Source organism: Scyliorhinus canicula, chromosome 1, assembly GCF_902713615.1.
Source record: "Scyliorhinus canicula chromosome 1, sScyCan1.1, whole genome shotgun sequence".
In the NCBI taxonomy this organism is placed as follows: domain Eukaryota; kingdom Metazoa; phylum Chordata; class Chondrichthyes; order Carcharhiniformes; family Scyliorhinidae; genus Scyliorhinus; species Scyliorhinus canicula.
The window spans coordinates 132,423,554-132,435,672 of record NC_052146.1 but is presented as its reverse complement, the minus strand read 5'-3'; the positions used below and the strand labels follow the sequence as shown (position 1 = coordinate 132,435,672).

The window sequence follows — 12,119 nt, the reverse complement described above, 5'->3', positions numbered from 1 at the left end:
CTCAGCCGGGTCCGCGGCATACAGCAGCAAATCATCTGCATACAGCAACAACCGGTGCTCCTCTCACCCCCCACACAATCCCCCTCCAACACTTCGAGTCCCTCAGCGCCATGGCCAGGGGCTCAATTGCTAACGCGAAGAGCAGTCCTCTGTCCCTCTGGAAAGCCAAAGCACAGATGTGACACTTGATGTACTCCAGTCTATGGAATGTCCTTCTGTGAGAAAGATTTCCCCTTGCAACCCATTTCTGTCAAAATTACCTAATATAGGAAACTCATGGTAATTAGAATTTCCAAAATGTGAATTTAAATCCCCATCACCTGTGTCATAACTAAAACTTAGGAAAATATTTATTACAGTACACTACAAAAATGAATAGAAAGACTAAAATGTATCATATATTAGGAGGAACCCAAAGATATAGAAAGTTGAATATTGACGTGAATTGGTGGATAGTTTCAACATTTACATTGCAGTTGCTAAAAAGTGAAATTCTTTATTTGTTAGCATTCGGAGTACATCTGTAGTACAAGTTTTGAAAAGATATATGACAAACAAAAACACACATTCATCTGTGACATACCATATACAGGAGTTTTCCCAGGCAGGATGACCACAATTAACTGCAGACCAACATAAGTCAACTTCAAGTGTTTAAACATGGGTTCTACACTGTCTGCACCTTGTGCATATTTACAAAAACATGGCTGCCCCTGAATAGGCATTCCAGCATCTTTTGAAATCTTACGCAGCTGGTCAGTAAAATTTCTAGAGAGAAGAGAAAAGCAAAACGCATTGAACATAATTAAAGCCATTTATCTGGTGTTCCACATTTGTACTTAATTAAAGCAAGTTAAAATGGCATAGATCCAGAAACTCCATTCCCACCTATACGCAGCTCTTGATGATTGAATTTCAACCAATCATGTGATGCCATTGTCTTCATCCTCAAATATTTGGCACAGTATTACAAGAATTTCAAAGATATATGCCCCAAATTGGGACGATGCGGGCTTTATGAGGCGTATGTTGGGACTGGTCCCGGATCTGGAGGCGGGAGGTCTGATCATGGGGGGGGGGGGGGGACTTTAATACGGTGTTGGATCCTTCACTGGATCGGTCCAGCTCTAGGACGGGTAGGAGGCCAGCGGCGGCCAAGGTACTGAGAGGGTTTATGGATCAGATGGGTGGGGTGGATCCATGGAGGTTTGTGAGGCCGAGGGCACGTGAGTACTCTTTCTTCTCCCACGTACATAGGGTCTAATCTCGGATAGATTTCTTCGTGGCGAGTAGGGGACTGATTCCGAGAGTGGAGGAGGCTGAGTATTCGGCCATTGCAATCTCCGACCACGCTCCGCATTGGATAGAGTTGGAGATGGGGGAGGTGCGGGACCAGCGTCCGTTGTGGCGGTTGGATGTGGGGTTGTTGGCGGAGGAGGAGGTGTGTAGGAGGGTCCGGGCAAGTATTTAGGGGTACCTCGAGGTGAATGATACGGGGGAGGTTCAGGTGGGGATGGTCTGGGAAGCCCTGAAGGCAGTGATTCGTGGGGAGCTGATATCCATCCGGGCACACAGGGAGAGGAGCGAGAGTGAGAGGGATAGACTGGTGGGAAAGATGCTGGAGGTGGACAGGAGGTATGCAGAGGCACCAGAGGAGGGACTGTTGGGGGAAAGGCACAGCCTGCAGGCTGAATTTGATTTGCTGACCACTAGAAAGGAGGAGGCACAGTGGAGGAAGGCACAAGGGGCAGTGTACGAACATGGTGAAAAGGCGAGTAGGATGCTGGCTCATCAGCTCCGCAAGCGGGATGCGGCTAAGGAAATTGCTGGAGTGAGAGACAAGAGTGGGAATGTGATGCGGAAGGGGGTAGAGGTGAATGGGGTCTTCAAGGACTTTTACGGGGAACTGTACCGGTCGGAGCCAACGGGGTAGAGGAGGGGAACGGAGAGGTTCCTTGACGGGCTTTCTTTCCTGAAGGTGCAGGAGGAGAAGGTGGAGGGGTTGGGTGCGCCGATTGAGCTGGAGGAGCTAGTTAAGGGGATCGGGCAGATGCAGTCAGGGAAGGCACCGGGACCGGATGGGTTCCCGGTGGAATTTTATAAAATGTTTGTGGACCTAGTGGTCCCCTTGCGGGTGCGGACACTCAAAGAAGCGTGGGACTTTGCCCCCGACGATGTCGCGGGCGCTGATCTTGTTAATTTTAAAGAGGGACAAAGACCCCCAGCAGTGTGGTTCATACAGGCCCATATCTCCTCAACATGGATGCTAAGGTCCTGGCAAAAATCCTGGCCACCAGGATAGAGGACTGTGTGCCAGGGGTTGTGCACGAGGACCAGACAGGTTTTGTGAAGGGAAGGCAGCTGAACACAAATGTGCGGAGATTGTTGAATGTCATCATGATGCCGGTGATTGAGGGGGAGGCAGAGATGGTGGTGGCGCTGGATGCGGAGAAGGCCTTCGATAGAGTGGAGTGGGGGTACCTATGGGAGGTGTTGGGGAGGTTTGGATTTGGTGAAGGGTTCATTAGATGGGTAAGGTGGCTATATGAGGCCCCAATGGCGTGCGTGGCCACGAATAGGAGGAGGTCGGAGTACTTCCGGCTTTACCGAGGGACCAGGCAGGGTTGCCCCCTGTCCCCCTTGTTGTTTGCACTGGCAATCGAGCCGCTGGCGATGGCGTTGAGGGATTCAGAGAGGTGAAGAGGCGTGGTGCGAGGCGGAGAGGAACATAAGGTGTCGTTGTATGCCGATGACCTGTTACTGTATGTGGCGGACCCAGTGGGAGGTATGCCGGGAGTGATGGAGTTGCTAGCTGAGTTTGGGACCTTTTCAGGTTATAAATTAAATTTAGGCAAGAGCGAGGTGTTTGTGGTGCACCCTGGAGACCAGGAGGAAGGAATTGGTGGGCTCCCGCTTAGACGGGCAGGGGAGAGTTTTAGGTACCTGGGGGTGCAGGTGGCCAGGGACTGAGGGACTCTTCACAAGCATAACTTCACCAGACTTGTAGATCAGATGGAGGAGGAGTTCAAGAGGTGGGCATGTGCCATTATCGTTGGCGGGGAGGGTACAGTCCGTCAAAATGACGGTGCTTCCGAGGTTCTTGTTCCTCTTTCAGTGCCTGCCCATCTTTATTCCCAGGGCCTTCTTTAGGAGAGTGACTAGCAGTATTTTGAGCTTTGTGTGGGCACATGGAACTCCGAGAGTGAAGAGGGTGTTCCTGGAGCGAGGGAGGGATAGAGGCGGGCTGGCGCTGCCCAACCTTCTGGGGTACTATTGGGCAGCCAATGTGTCAATGGTGCATAAATGGGTGATGGAGGGGGGAGGGGCGGCGTGGAAAAGAATGGAGATGGCGTCATGTAGAGGTACGAGCCTGGGTGCCATGGTAACGGCATCGTTGCTGCTCTCCCCCAAGAGGTTTACCACGAGCCCGGCGGTGGCGACGACCCTAAGAATCTGGGGACAGTGGAGACAGCATCGGGGGGAAACAGGGGGCTCGATGGAGGCTCCACTGGGTGGCAACCATCGGTTCATCCCAGGGAATAAGGATGGGGGATTTAGGGGGTGGCAAAGGGCGGGCATCAGCAAATTGAGGGACCTGTTTATTGGCGGGAGGTTTGTGGGCCTGGGGGAACTGGAAGATAAATTTGGGCTTCCCCAAGGGAACATGTTCAGATACTTGCAGGTAAAGGCGTTTGCTAGGCGACAGGTAGAGGGATTCCCTCTGCTGCCGTCGCGGGGGACGATGGACAGAGTGCTTTCGGGGGTGTGGGTCGGAGAGGGGAAGGTGTCTGACATCTATAAGGTAATGCAGGCGGTGGAGGAGTCGTCAGTGGAGGAGCTGAAGGCTAAATGGGAGGAGGAACTCGGGGAGCAGATAGAGGACGGGACTTGGGCGGATGCCTTGGAGAGAGTCAACTCTTCCTCCTCATGTGCGAGGCTTAGTCTCATCCAATTTAAGGTGCTGCACCGGGCCCACATGTCCGGGACTAGGATGAGTAGGTTCTTTGGGGGTGAGGACAGGTGCACCAGATGTTCGGGGAGTCCAACGAACCACGCCCATATGTTCTGGGCATGTCCAGCACTGGAAGAATTCTGGAAGGGGGTGGCGGGGACGGTGTCGAGGGTGGTTGGATCCAGGGTCAAACCAGGGTGGGGACTCGCGATTTTTGGAGTTGCGGTAGAGCCGGGAGTGCAGGAGGCGAAAGAGGCCGGCGTCCTGGCCTTTGCGTCCCTAGTAGCCCGACGAAGGATTCTGCTACAGTGGAAGGATGCAAGACCCCCAAGTGTGGAGACCTGGATCAGTGACATGGCAGGATTTATAAAATTGGAAAGGGTCAAATTTGCCCTGAGAGGATCAGTACAAGGGTTCTATAAACGATGGCAGCCTTTTCTGGACTTCCTGGCTCAAAGATAGGTAACTTGGTCAATAGCAGCAGGAACCCGGGGGGGGGGGGGGGGGGGGGTGTGTTCCTTATTGTAGTGTCAATTCTGTAACTTTATATTGTGTTAATTTGCGTTGTTGTTAAAATGCTGTGTTGTTCATGGAGGTGGGGCGAATGTTTATGATTGTTAATATTGTTATTTTTGGTAGTTTACTATGGTGCGTTATTGTTGTATAAATTCAAAATTTTTCAATAAAAATTAAAAAAAAAGACTTTCAAAGATAGAATATTTGTGAGTTAATGAATAATGTAAACAATAAAAAGGACAAAACTCAGCAGTATATTTTAATTGCATAATCCAATTATTTAAATAAGAAAAATACAGAAAACTGCATTAAAAATAAAGTTAACCTGGAATGAGACATTTTGCCGCTCAATTTTTGACACAAGTGCTCTCCAACATACACAGATGTAAAAGAGCTTACTCAATTATTTTTTTCCAATTAAGGGGGGCAATTTAGCATGGCCAATCCACCCAGCCTGCACATCTTTGGGTTGTGGGGGCGAAACCCACGCAAACACGGGGAGAATGTGCAAACTCCACACGGACAGTGAGCCAGAGCCGGGATAGAACCTGGGACCTCGGCTCCGTGAGGCAGCAGAGCTAACCACTTCACCACCGTGCTGTCCTGAAGCAAAAGAACTTTAGATAAAAAAGGAGCAGACTGCTTACTTCAAAACTTCTTCCCGGCACTGTTTCTGTGGTGCAAAGCAGGCAACTGCCCAGACTTTGATTTCAATACCAGCATAGAACTGTTTGCCTCTCATGTCCCACACTCCTTGGTTTGGGGTAGCGACAGTCTTATTCTGAAATAAATGCACAGGGGTTGGGAAGGTGAAAAGAAACCTGTTAAATACAGACATTCAACAATTACTTCTGTTTATTTGCACTATTCCCACTCTGAACTGCAAAGTATTATTGGAAACCCACATCCAAAGATATGGGATCAAGAAGCTTAGATCAACCTTTTATAGTACCCAGAAGAATTGTGGGTACGGTCAAATGTCTGTAGAGTTAACTTATCATGATTTCCAACAGGAATGGGACTTCCAAATTGCTTATTTCTGGAGTGCCATAGTGAGGCACGTGAGCAAATTTAAACTATGCTTGGAAGCAAGTTCACAGGCATTAGAGTGAACAAGGTGACAACAGGATACCCTTTCCCAACATCCTTAGATGGTGCAAGGTTTTGGGCATTTTTCTAGTTGCTTTCCAGTAGAAAGTAGAATCTGTGCAAAAAAAATAGCTAAATTTAAATAGGATTGCAATCGGATTTAATTTGTTTTCCAAAACGAAAAGGTTAAATTTTAAATATAAACTACTGCAACCACTTTCAAGTGAATAAACTGTAAATGAATTGATCATAACACAAATCCCATGGATTTCTGCAAACAAATCCAACTTGGCTTAGTATGTCAAATAATTTTACGGCAAACCCTGGATAACAAGAATGGATCATCAGCTTTAGTGAAATTTTCTTCAAATAAATTACCCTCCACCTATCACGTGATAAAGCACCCAAATCCAACTATGAAAAAAAATCCAGAGTCCCTTTGATAGGCTTCAGTTATTTTTAAAATTTCTTTGATATAATTTAGAGTACCCAATTCTTTTTTTCCCCCCCAAGGAAGGGGTAATTTAGCATGACCAATCCACCCTGCACATCTTTGGGGTGTGTGTGTGTGGGGGTGGGGGTGAGACCCAAGCAAACATGGGGAGACTGTGTAAACTCCACACGGACAATGACCCAGGGCCAGGATCGAACCCAGGTCCTCAGTGCAGTGAGGCAGCGGAGTTAACCACTGCGCCACCCGATAAGTTTCAGTTATATGCAACTGTCCATTCCCATGTACTGTAATTCCAACGCCACGTGGCCATGTTCATTACACTGGGTCAGAGGGGCAGAGCAATGCAAGGTTAGGCAATAATATTCCAGTGTCCAATTCCCCTAAGTAGGAGAGATTTACCTTCAGACAGCTGGCAAAGAATTATGCAATGTTAACAATGATTAATAGAACAAGCCTGTGTACTAATGTAGTTTACCAATTGCAAATATAAGCAATATTAGAGTTTTAAAATCAACAAAAACAAATATACTGGAAGGCACAAAGAAAGAATAGTACAGATCCTCCAGAGGATGTAGAATTTGTGTAACAGCCATTTGATCAAAGGATACTTTTCAATTCCCAAACTGTTTCTATCCCATTGTTAAATATTTACTTGCTTTGGACAACTTCAAGATTAGAGAAAAAATGTCAAGATCAAAGACAACGGCAAACAGCACTGACCAAACTGTAAATTTACTGGTCAAGTTTAAATGACTGTTGCTCTCTTACATCTTTTTTAAAAAAATAATTTTTATTCAAAATTTTCATAAATATCAACAACAAAAAGTAACAATTTTTTTTTACAAAGAACAGAAAAAAAACAGTACCCCCCCCCACCGCGCATACACAAAGGAAGAGGTAAATTAACACCCGCCATTCGCACAAACCCTCCCAGTGTATACAGAGAGAAAGAAATAAATCAACACCCGCCATTAGCATAGAACAACTATGCCCGTCCTTTGGTCCAAAACAACGAAACAACGCCCCCCCCCCCCCCCCCCCCCCCCCGCCGGGCTGCTGCTGCTACTGGCCTTTTCCTATCGTTCTGCCAGGAAATCCAGAAATGGCTGCCACCTCCTGAAAAACCCCTGCACTGATCCCCTTAGGGCGAATTTCACCTTCTCTAATTTAAGAAACTCTGCCATATCGTTGACCCAGGCCTTCACGCTTGGGGGCCTCGCATCCTTCCACTGAAGAAGAATCCTCCGCCGGGCTACTAGGAACGCAAAGGCCAGAACACCGGCCTCTTTCGCCTCCTGCACTCCCGGCTCCACTGCAACCCCAAAAATTGCGAGCCCCCCAGCCCGGATTGACCCTGGATCCTACCACCCTCGACACCGTCCTTGCTATGCCCTTCCAAAATTCCCCCAGCGCTGGGCATACCCAGAACATATGGGCATGATTTACTGGGCTCCCCGAGCACCTGATACACCTGTCCTCACTCCCAAAGAACCGACTCATCCTTGTCCAAGTCATGTGAGCCCCACGCAACACCTTAAACTGTATGAGGCCAAGCCTCGCACAAGAAGAGGAGGGGTTCACCCTCCCCAGGGCGTCCGCCCATGTCCCGTACTCTATCTCCTCACCCAGCTCCTCCTCCCATTTACCCTTCAGCTCCTCGACCGAGGCCTCATCCATCTCCTGCATCACCTGGTACGCTGCCGAGATCCTCCCCTCACCAACCCACACCTCCCCTCACCAACCCACACTCCCGAGAGTACTATTGGCAGCCCAATAGTACCCACAGAGGTTGGGCAGCGCTAGCCCCCCCCCCCATCCCTGCCCCGCTCCAAGAACACCCTTCTCACCCTCGGGGTCACGTGTGCCCACACAAACCCCGTAAAGCTCTTGTTAACCTGCCTGAAAAAGGCCTTCGGGATAAGGATGGGGAGGCACTGGAACAGGAACAGAAACCTCATTTTGACTGACTGTACCCTACCCGCCAGAGACAGCGGCAACACGTCCCACCTCTTGAACTCCTCCTCCATTTGCTCCACCAACCGTGTGAGGTTAAGCTGATGCAAGGCCCCCCAACTCCTGGCCAGCTGAACCCCCAAGTACCTGAAGCTCCTCTCCGCCCTTCTCAGTGGGAGCCTGCCAATTCCCCCCTCCTGATCCCCTGGGAGTACCACAAACAGCTCGCTCTTCCCCAAGTTGAGCTTGTATCCTGAGAAATCCCCAAATTCCCGGAGAATCCCCATCACCTCCGGCATTCCCCCCACCGGGTCCGCCACATACAACATTAGGTCATCTGCATAGAGCGACACTCGGTGCTCCTCCCCACCCCGGACCAGCCCCCTCCAATTCCCCGACTCCCTCAGCGCCATAGCCAGGGGTTCAATTGCCAGCGCAAAGAGCAGGGGGGACAAGGGACACCCCTGCCTCGTCCCTCGGAATAGCCGAAAATACTCCGACCTCCTCTTATTCGTGGCCACGCTCGCCATCGGGGCCTCATACAACAGCCTCACCCAACTAACAAACCCCTCCCAAACCCGAACCTTTCCATCACCTCCCACAAGTACCCCCACTCAACCCTATCAAAGGCCTTCTCCGCGTCCAGCGCCACCACAATCTCCGCCTCCGCTTCTACCGCCGGCATCATTGTAACGTTCAAGAGCCTCCTTATGTTGGTGTTCAGTTGCCTCCCCTTCACAAACCCCGTTTGATCCTCGTGGATAACCTGCGGCACACAGTCCTCTATCCTCACGGCTAAGATCTTTGCAACAGCTTGGCGTCCACATTCAAAAGTGAGATCGGCCTGTATCACCCACACTGCAGGGGATCCTTGTCCCGCTTAAGAATCAAGGAGATCAGCGCCCGAGACATCGTCGGGGGCAAAGCCCCCCCTTCCCTTGCCTCGTTAAAGGTCCTAACCAACAGGGAACCTAACAGGTCTGCATACTTCTTGTAAAATTCAGCCGGGAGCCCACCCGGCCCCGGCGCCTTCCCTGACTGCATGCTTCCTATCCCTTTGACCAGCTCCTCCAGCTCAACCGGCGCCCCCAGTCCCTCCACCTGTCCCTCCTCCGGCCTCAGGAATCTCAGCCTGTCCAAAAAGCGCCCCATCCCCATCTCCTCCGCCGGGGGTGCGGACCGATACAGTTTCTCATAAAAGTCCCTGAAGACCCCATTAATGTCTACCCCCCTTCGCACATTTCCTCCCCGATCCTTAACTCCACCGATCTCCCTAGCCGCATCCTGCTTACGGAGCTGGTGTGCCAGCATCCTGCTCGCCTTCTCCCCATATTCATACACCGCACCCTGTGCCTTCCCCCACTGAGCTTCCACCTTTCTGGTGGTCAGCAAGTCGAACTCAGCCTGGAGGCTGCGCAGCTCCCTCAGCAATCCCTCCTCCGGAGCCTCCGCGTATCTCCTGTCCACCCTCACCATCTTCCCTACCAATCTCTCCCTCTCTCTGCGCACCCTTCGGGCTCGAATGTTGATCAACTCCCCCCTAACCATCGCCTTCAGCGCCTCCCAGACAGTCCCCACTCAGACCTCCCCATTGTCATTGGCCTCCAGGTACCTCTCGATACATCCTCAAACCCATCCCCCCCCGCCTCCTCGTCCGCCAGCAGCCCCACCTCCAAGCGCCAAAGCGGGTGCTGGTCTCTCTCCTCCCCTAGCTTGAGGTCTACCCAGTGCGGGGCATAGTCGGAAATGGCTATCGCCGAATACTCAGCATTCACCACCCTCGCAATCAGCGCACTACTCTTAACAAAGTCGTCGATCCGGGAATAGGCCTTATGCACATGGGAGAAGTATGAAAATTCCCTGGCCCTCGGCCTCGCAAACCTCCATGGATCCACCCCTCCCATCTGGTCCATAAACCCCCTCAACACCTTAGGTGCTCCTACCCGTCCTGGAACTGGATCGATCCAGTGGCGGATCCAGCACCATGTTGAAATCCCCCCCATTATCAGACCCCCCGCCTCCAAATCTGGAATCTGGCCCAACATGCGCCGCATGAAACCCGCATCGTCCCAATTCGGGGCGTATACATTAACCAGCACCACCCGCTCCCCTTGCAGCTTGCCACTCACCATCACATACCGCCCGCCACTGTCTGCCACCACATTCGACGCCTCAAACGACACCCTCTTCCCCACCAGGATCGCCAGCCCCCCCCGATTTTTTGCATCCAGCCCCGAATGAAACACTTGGCTCACCCATCCCTTCCTCAATCTAACCTGATCTGCCACCTTCAGGTGCGTCTCCTGAAGCATGGCCACATCCGCCTTCAGCCCCTTCAGGTGCGCAAACACTCGGGCCCGTTTGAGCGGCCCATTCAGTCCCCTCACATTCCAGGTGATCAGCCGGATCAGGGGACCGCCTAACCCCCTCCCCCGTCGACTAGCCATCACCCTTCCGCAATCCGCCACGTGCCCGCGCCCCCCGCTCCCCACAGCGACAGACCCCCATCCCGACCCCCTCTACATGCTCCAGCTCTGTCTTGGCCATTCCAGCAGCAACCCGGTATCCACCCCTCCCCAAACCCACCCCCCCCCCCCCCCCCAAGCTGCGTAACCCCTTCCATTGTACTTCTGTAAGTCAGCCAACTCCTGCTGACCCCGGCTTCTCCCGCCACCCCAACGACCCCCGACCCCCCCCCCCCCCCCAGTGCAACACAACCACCTCCCCAGTGCTGGCCCCGCCCACCGCTCCTCTAGCACGGGAGAAAAGCCCGCGCTTCCATCCCAAGCCCCGCCCCCCCTCACCCAAAACGTGGGAAAAGAGAGACACATGACCCAACAGGACCGCGAACCCCACCCAAACTCTCAACCAGTGAACAAAATACAGACCCCAAACATGACAAAACACCCAAATAAACAGATAACAGTCCAAAACAGTCCAAAACTCCCCTCCGGGGAGTCAAAATATAGCTGGCGATCTTTATACGTGACCCACAGGCATGCCGGCTGTTAACAAGCCAAACTTGACCCCCTTCTTGTGGAGCACTGCCTTCGCCACGTTAAAGCCAGCCCTTCTCTTCGCCACCTCCGCACTCCAGTCCTGGTATATCCTGACCTCCACATTCCCCCACTTGCTATTCCTCTCCTTCGCCCAACACAGCACACACTCGCGGTCGACAAAGCGGTGAAAACGGACAAGCACCGCCCGAGGCGGCTCGTTTGGCCTGGGTTTCCTCAGCAGCACCCGGTGGGCACCCTCCAGCTCCAAAGGCCCCTGGAACGACCTCGCACCCATTAGCGTGTTCAGCATCATGGCCACATAGGCCCCCAAATCCGAACCTTCCAGCCCCTCTGGGAGGCCCAGGATCTGCAGGTTCTTCCGACGGGCCAGGTTCTCCATCTCCTCCATCCTCGCTGACCACTTCTTATGGAGCGCCTCGTGCGACTCCACCTTCACTGCCAGGCCCAGGAGTTTGTCTTCGCCCTCAGAGGCCTTTTGCCGAAGCTCTCGGATCTCCGCACCCTGAGCCGTCTGGGTCGCCATGAGCTTGTCCAGGGAGGCCTTAAACGGCTCCAGAATCTCTGCCTTCAGCTCCTTAAAGGAGCGCTGAAGCGGTTCTTGCTGCTCTCGCACCTGCTGCTGCCACGCTGCCGGTTCCCCACCCGCCGCCATCTTGCTTCTTCTGCCTCGCACCTTTCTCTGCTCCAAAGCCGATTTTTTGACAGCTCCACTCCTCGTCCAGGCCATCCACCGGCGGAGAATCTTAGAGAGAGTGTTCCCACACGGGGAAAAGTCCAACCAGCACCGCTACGGGCCCTTAAAAGAGCCCAAAAGACCGAAAAAAGTGGGAGCTATCGAACGTGCGGCTTAGCTCCGCATCACCACAACCGGAAGTCCCGCTCTCTTACTTCTAAACCTACTAACCATTATAAATTGGCTCAACAATCAATTGCTATAATTTGTGGAATTTAATTGCTTGTTTGTAGCTCTCTTGCACTTTCTGCACCAGCAAACTATTATGCAGAATACTGTACAGTTAACATACTAATACACAGTTGCAGCAGCCAGAGTCCTATACTATGTATTTGAATTGTATATCTATTATTCTTCACCCCACGGTTCTGCCTACATTATGGGAGAGACCCCAAGTTCGCT

At 51.9% G+C, this 12,119-nt stretch overlaps 1 protein-coding gene across 3 annotated transcripts in view; it reads right to left on the bottom strand.

Annotated features, from left to right (window-relative positions):
- The window catches only part of LOC119967496 (protein argonaute-4), a 119,796-nt gene that overhangs the window by 24,995 nt on the left and 82,682 nt on the right, over positions 1-12,119 (bottom strand). For all 3 annotated transcript variants that reach the window (XM_038800150.1, XM_038800143.1, XM_038800160.1), the window contains exons 11-12: positions 5,116-5,249; positions 584-768 (exon numbers count right to left, since the gene is read on the bottom strand). In XM_038800150.1, coding sequence (XP_038656078.1) covers positions 584-768; positions 5,116-5,249 — 319 coding nt within the window. The remainder of the gene's footprint in view (positions 1-583; positions 769-5,115; positions 5,250-12,119) is intronic.